The sequence below is a fragment of the Suricata suricatta genome, chromosome 10 (genome assembly GCF_006229205.1).
Source record: "Suricata suricatta isolate VVHF042 chromosome 10, meerkat_22Aug2017_6uvM2_HiC, whole genome shotgun sequence".
In the NCBI taxonomy this organism is placed as follows: Eukaryota; Metazoa; Chordata; class Mammalia; order Carnivora; family Herpestidae; genus Suricata; species Suricata suricatta.
Window position 1 is genome coordinate 20,099,111 of NC_043709.1, and position 7,705 is coordinate 20,106,815.

Genomic DNA, 7,705 nt, shown 5'->3' on the forward strand with positions numbered 1-7,705 from the left:
CAAGGAACTCACCAAACTCCACACCTAAAAAACAAATAACCCAGTGAAGAAATGGGCAGAAGACATAAACAGACACTTCTCCAAAGAGGACATCCAGATGGCCTACAGGCACATGAAATGATGCTCAACAGCACTCAACATCAGGGAAACACAAACCAAAACCACACTGAGATACCACCTTATGCCACTCAGAGTGGCTAAAATGAACAAATCAAGAGACTATAGATGCTGGCGAGGGTGTGGAGAGACGGGCACCCTCCTACACTGTTGGTGGGAATGTAAACTGGTGCAGCTGCTCTGGAAAACAGTGTGGAGGTTCCTCAAAAAACTATCAGTAGAACTCCCCTATCACCCAGCAATAGCACTGCTAGGAATTTACCCAAGGGACACAGAAATGCTGATGCATAGGGGCACAATGACCCCAATGTTCATAGCAGCACTGTCAACAATAGCCAAAACATGGAAGGAGCCTAAATGTCCATCACCTGATAAATGGATCAAAAAATGTGGTATATATACACAATGGAGTATTACATGGCAATGAGAAAGAATGAAATCTGGACATTTGTAGCAAAGTGGATGGACCTTGAAGGTGTCATGCTGAGCGAAATAAGTCAGGCAGAGAAGGACAGATACCATATATTTGCACTCATAGGTCTAACAGAAGAACAGGGGAAACCTAATGGAAGATCAGGGGGAGTGGAACAGGGAAAGAGTGATGGGGAGAGAGAGGGAAGCAAAACTTGAGAAAGTATTGAATGCTGAAAATGAACTGAGGGTTGAAGGGGAAGGGAAAGGGGGGAAAAGAGGTGGTTGTGATGGAGGAGGGCACTTGTGGGGAAGAGCACTGGGTGTTGTATGGAAACCAATTTGACAATAAACTATTTTTTTAAAAAAACAAATCCCAGTCCTGTTACTTATTTTCAATGTGCATGTTGGCATTTATTTAATGTCCTTAAGGATCAAATTTTTCTTCATAAAATAGGGAATAATATCTACCTCATTAGACTGATGCAAGAATTAAACAAGATAATGCATGCCAAGCACTTTGCTAAATGTTGGGCACACAAGGAATGCCTGATAAGTTTAATTGCCATTAAATTATTAATAATTATTTTTATTATTCCTACTGCCATTATTACAAAGTGAGACTTTTATCTATAAAATTTCTAGGTATTAGAAAACTATCAGGTTGTGAAAATGTTCCTATTTCCTCGAAGCATAAACTATCTCTTTAGAAAATAAAAACACTTAAGCTACGCAAAGCATTAAAAATTTAATAAACATAAGTAAGATATGAAAGTATACAAGCATGTCTGATCCTTCAAAGCATAGTCAGGCAATCCTAGACTGAAATTCCAACTCCATCTCCTATGAACAGTGGGACTTTGAGCACTGATGAACCCTAGTTTTGATAGCAGCAAGCCTGAGATGAAAATATCTATGTCAAGGGTTATGGTGGGAAATGAATGACATAATACACAGTTCTTCACCTGAAACCCTTGGTGTCACATGTGTTTTGGAATTCAGAATTGTTTGTGTTTTGGAACAGAATACAGTGCTATTTTTCCCAGCGTGGTCTGGGACAGAACTCAGTATCAAACACTGCACTGTTTTCCACAGTGAAATGTACAAATATTCATACTAAGAAGAATTTTAAAAAGCCACAAATATCCTCACATCCATTCAGGTCAGGTTTTGCCACCAAAGAAGTTTGTGTCAAACTTTGGATAGAACGTTTAGTTTTTAGAGCATTTGGAATTTAGAATTGTCAGTTAGGGACTGGGGATCTATGTATCTCTACATGTGGAATATTTTGTCAGTGCTCAAAAAATGGTTGTAGATGTGGTTGTTATTACTGCCCACAACTACTACTGTCAGGAAACTCTTAGAGACTCCCTCCTAATGCCAAGCACTTGTACATTTTCACCTCTCTCTCACAAAATCCTGTGCGGTGCATAACAATATTATCCTCATTTACAAACGAGTAGCCTGGGGCACAAAGAAGTTAGGCAACTTTACTCCTAGTTACCAAAATAGCTGAGATTTGAACTTGGATAGTCTGACTTCAAAGCATTACTAGTCTCTGGGAAAAGCCATGTGCCGCATCACTCGGATAATTTCAGATGTGTGATGCTTTAAAGCATGATAATAAACGTTTTTTTCTTCCTCCCTTTGGACCTCACTTCGTTAGTCCCTTCAATGTCTCTGCTTGCAAGTAAGCTGCAACCAGGTTTGCAAGCCTCTGCATGATCCTACTTTTTATTTTCCAGCCATTTCTCATGTTTTGACTTCTCTATTCCTTGAAGGTGCACTACTGCCTCCAGACTCAGGGCCTCCCTTCTCCTCACCCATACCCTCTCCTCCCCACCCTGAATCCTTCCTGAGCCTGAAAACTTCTGCAACACAGCCATCTGCTCATAGAGCTTCATCTCACTATTTTCCACTTATCTCTAAATTTCTTTTTAAATATAAGCTTCTCTTGGGAAGTCTTCCCTGTATATATTCCTGGGCATCTTGAATCTAGTTACATGCTACTTACCTATCCTCTCTGGGCCGCCCTTTGCTCATCTGTAAAGAAAAGACTTCATGTTGGATGACCTTATACTTCTTCTTTATATCTAAAATCTCCAAAGTATATGACTAATAGCCTATAGGCATGAGAATTCTGGGATCGTCTACAATGGCAATGGGGAATATATGCATATCAAAAGTTTGTTGAAAAGAATGCTTTCTGCATTGACCCAGAAAAAGATGGTTGAAGCACAAAGTATACACTATCTGGGCAAAAATTAACTTCCTGTCTTTTATGCCTGACTTCTGCATATAAAACCAGCATTGAATCAGTATATCTGACAGACAAAAAGTTTCGGCAGTAGTGCTTTGTCTTATTACACAAAATGGAAGAATATGAAAATATGATATCATAGCAAAAAGAAAAGATAAAACATAAGCAAAATCCTGATCTATTTCATAACCAAAAATGACTAAAATTTGTAGAATGAATGGCTTTGAAAAGAACAGAGAAGCATTAAAAGCATTAGTTTCACTTACACTTATTCCTAGATTTTATCCTCCAACTGATCTTACCCCAAGTCAGTTACCTGTCCCCAGCCCCGGTTTCTCTCTGTCTGTAGGTCCAGCAAGGTTGAGCAACTTGCCTGAGGTCAAACAACCAATGAATGATAGAATCTGGATTTTACAAAATCCAAGAAAATGTGCAGTTTTTTTCTTCCTGCGTGACAATTCCAAGATCTCTGAGCATTGTTGCAATAAAACTAATATTCTTGTAATCAGTAGATACACTGTACTCCCAAGTAAAGTCAGATCATGGAATCAGTATCAAATTAGTCTTTGGAATCATTTCAAGTAAAATGGAAAGCTTTCACAAAGACATCAATAATCTTATAAGAACACAATAAAACATGGTAAGAATATGAGAACAGCACATATTATTAAATAACGTTTCTATTCCCAAAGCACACCATGTCTAGTATTTCAGTGTCCCCACCAAATCTCCACAGAGCAGAGACAATCAGCATGCAGGCAACTTAAAATAGAAAACCCAGTGTGGTCAGCATAACCCAAAATGGTGGGATTAGAACAGCTTCCATTGTGAACTCCTGAGACGCTTTAAAGCTGCCTAACATTTCTCTTTTCCATTTTTTTCTGGGACTTTTAACATCCAGCCTTGCTATCTCATTTATCTGAATATAAAATAAAGTAGTTGGGAAGGTGTTTTGATATGTTGAATGCCATAAAAAGACATGTTTGTTTCCAAAGAACCTAGCAAAATCCTGATTTTAATGATAGTTGACTGAAAGTTAATTAGTTATTATTAACACTTAGTCTATTTTGATAACATAAGTTATAGGATACTTTTTCACTTATAAATATATACTGAGCACTTGCAATTTGCCAGGTACTGTACTAGGCTCTGAAGATATAACAGTGAACCATACAGATAGAATACAGACATGAAAGGCCCCATCCATTCTCTGTATGCACGCACGCGCATGTGTGTGTGTGTCTAGAGATGTCAAGTGACAAAAACAAGTAAAAGAATACCAGAACTTTCTGATAGAAATTTCCATATTAGGGGCAGAGAGGTAAATCAACTTTAAAATATGCTTTCTAAAAAGGTACTTTTATTTCTACTTTACAATAATTTAAAGGGAATATATATATTTTTTATATATACACACACACACATATATATGTAAAACATATATATGTAAAACATATATATGGATTTATCAGTGCTTTTCTGGAATCAGTCTATCAAGAATCAAATTGGAATAAATTTGGATTCATTTAGGACAGGAATGTTCCCTTAGAGTTTAGGAAGAGCTTTTAAATGGGAACATATGAACAGACATTGGGGGAGTTTCAGATCCTCTGCAAAAGGAAAGCAAAACTCTCTTGGGTAGAGAGTTTCTCTAAAGGAGTACCATCTAACAGAATTTTCTGAGATGATGGAAATGTTCTTTACCTACTGATATGGTACCACTAAACATATGAGAACGTGGCCAGTGATATTAAAAACTGAGTTTTAAGTTGTACTTAATTCTAAATAATTGAAATTTTAAAGTTCATGGCCACATGTGGCTAGTGACCGTATTAGACATTATAGCTCCAAGGAGTGTGTGATTGAATCCCTGTATACCCAAATGGGAGAATCGGGTTCATGCAATAATGATGGCACTTTCCCATGATCTCAGTTTGTTTCTGATGAGCCTGGCAAAGATTCACATTATATCCATTATTTTACTCCTGGCACAATGCTGACCATATTAAACATTTCATGACTGCTTGTTAAAGTGTTTCATGCATGAAAAAATTGCCTTTAATGCCTTCCTTTATTTCCTAATCCATGGTTTCTTAACTAAGATGATATGGCTTCATTTATAAGCTGCTTGTACTTCCTGGCCTTTGTGATGTTGGTGCCTTTTCCTGGTTTGTCAGCTGATCACGTCCTCTGTGAAGCCTGCCGTAGCTCCCCTCTGTTCATTTCCCCTAGAATTAATCTTGCTTACTCTCTGTACACACTACTATTGCAGTACTTAGAACCATAAACATCGTTTGGCTTGTTTACAGGCTTATCTTCCACGCTAAACTTGAAGTTTAGTGACATACTGCTTTACAAGGGCCCTACTGCATACACAAATCTTGATTTGATTCACCCGTAATTTGCTAGATGTATGAACTTGGGAAAGACACTGAACTTGTTTAAGCTTCTCTTCCTTCCTCTATAATGTGGAATAAACAACCTGGGTGAGAGGTTGTAGTACAGATAAGCTAAGGCAAAGAATGTAAACTGCACAGTGCTGGATATAGCATAAACATTCAATACATTTTTTATTGTTGTGGTAAGCCTGTGAACTCTTTGGAAACTATATTAGATTATATTCCTGTCCTCTTTCTCCCTCTCTCTCTTTCTCTCGTTTTTATTCCTGGCACCTTACACAAAGCCTGACACTGCACGCTTAATAAATATCTGTTAAATGGAAATAGTGGAAAATTTGCTTCTCCTGCCTTCCAACTAATTTCCTAAGTAAAGTGTCAGTCACTTTTGAACATCTTATTTCATTAAATAGTATGCTGCCATGTCTACAATCAAAAATCGGCTCAAAATTATAATTATTGTAAAAACGATTAGAGTTTCTCTTTTAACTAAAAATTTAAAAGGTAAGATTCTGTTTTAAGAAAAATATTAAAATAGACAATAGTATATCATACGGTCTATGTTTTAATTATAATCTATAATTTGCTTTAGAGAAAACAAAGAGTCTAGGCCTAAAGCTAAACTCTTTACTCATTGATTTCCCATAGACTTGGGAAACTAGTTCAGTATATCAGTGCTTCTCAATCTCTTTTTATTTTTCTTATTACAATCATAGTTTGAAATACATCATATATAATGACCATTGTACACACATAAACATATGTAGAACTAATTGAAACAGAATACCCATGAAATAACACTTATCCTTACTTCTTGAAGTGCACTTTCACATTTCTTTCTACTGTACTCCTATTCTATTCTATTCTATTCTATTCTATTCTATTCTATTCTAGTTTTTAATACTGGTTATATGCCCCAGATAGACTTGATTGCCCTCTGGGGTTTAAGACATGCCATTTTAAAACCACTGCATTAAGTAATGCATTTCAAAATGTTTTTTTCAAGTGTCTACAGGTATTATTGCTAGAATTTCCTAGTGTTTAACCTGAAAAAATGTTGTTAATTTTACATAATATTGATGACGAAGTTTAGGGAAAACGTACTTAGATTTTATCTTAATGAGGTACTCACCTGCCTCGAATCCTACAAAAACCACCCTGCCCCAACTTCTCTACCAGTTTTCTAACTCTGACTGAGACATCTTTGACAAAGATCTGTTGATAAAATACCAAACAAAAGCCCCACATTTGCAGAGTCCAGTTGCAGAAACTTGACCAAGAGCCATTATGAACAGTCTTACCTTTATCAGGCTTCAAGCTCATCATTTCCATGACAAATCCTGATGATGTGGGGCTATGGCAAGGTCTATTTTGAATTGGATTTTCTAACCCCTGAAACTGCATTACCATTCTTAGCTTATTCACAGCGACTGAAAATGAACCAGGTAAGGACTGACAGAGGCCAGAGGTTGTATGGTTTACTGATTAACTTCATTACAGAGCAGAATATTTGTAAATGTTTATGAGAAAAGTCCTCAATGCCAAGTTGCCTAGTACACTGGAAGACAGTCTCTTAGCTTAACATTTTTGGGGAATATCTTCCGGTGTCAGAACTTAATATGTAGAATCGATTTCTGGTCAGTGGCCTTAAAAGTGAATTTGGTATCAATTGCTCTGCTCTAGGTCTTGACATTTGCTCCTATAAAAAGGCTACAGAATAATTCAATTTTGTAATGTCAGGAAGTATTAAAGTATAATGCTTAACAGTATAAGGCCATTGATCTGGATTTACATCCAGTGTTATTGGTAAAATTGTGCCCCCCCCCCCCGCCAAAGTGGTATGTTGAAGTCCTAACCTCATCATGCGACATTATTTTAAAAGAGAGTTTTTATATAGGTACTCAAGTTAAAATGAGATCATGAGGGTCTCCTTATATAAATGGTAAATTTAGACACAGAGACAGACAGACAGACAGACAGAGAAGACAATATGAAGAGACACAGGGATCTACAAGCCAAGGAGAGAGACCAGGAACACACCCTTCCCCCACAGCCTCTAGAAGGAATCAACCCTGCCAACACCTTGATTTTGAACTTTTAACCTCAAGAATAGTGAGACAGTCCATTTCTGTCTGGGACTTCATTACAGTATATTTAGCAAACTAATACATCCAGACTCCCTTGGTACTACTAGCTCTGTGGACCATGGACAAATTCTTGAACCATCTTCCTCCTCTGTTTCCTCATCTGTAAAGTGGGATTTATAACCATACAATATCATAGAGTTATTATGAGGGTTAAAGAAGATAATATTGATGAAATGCTTAGCACAGTGGGTGAATACCCACCATCATTACATTGATGTTATTATTATTCATCTTTGGACTCAGGTTGTGGGGTGGCTTGCTTACTGGGTAGAAATAATTTCTGCAGCACAACCTGTGTATGTCAAGCTTGGGACTGTCTGTTATTTTTTGGAAGAGAGGGACCTAGAATAGGAATTAGTAGGCCTAGGGTTAAG

At 37.1% G+C, this 7,705-nt stretch overlaps 1 protein-coding gene across 1 annotated transcript in view; it reads right to left on the reverse strand.

Moving 5' to 3' along the window:
- Positions 1–6,594, reverse strand: part of NR1H4 (nuclear receptor subfamily 1 group H member 4) — a 50,454-nt gene extending 43,860 nt beyond the window's left edge. The window contains exon 1 of the mRNA XM_029955437.1: positions 6,486–6,594. Coding sequence (XP_029811297.1) covers positions 6,486–6,594 — 109 coding nt within the window. The remainder of the gene's footprint in view (positions 1–6,485) is intronic.
- Between the last annotated feature and the right edge of the window lie 1,111 nt (positions 6,595–7,705).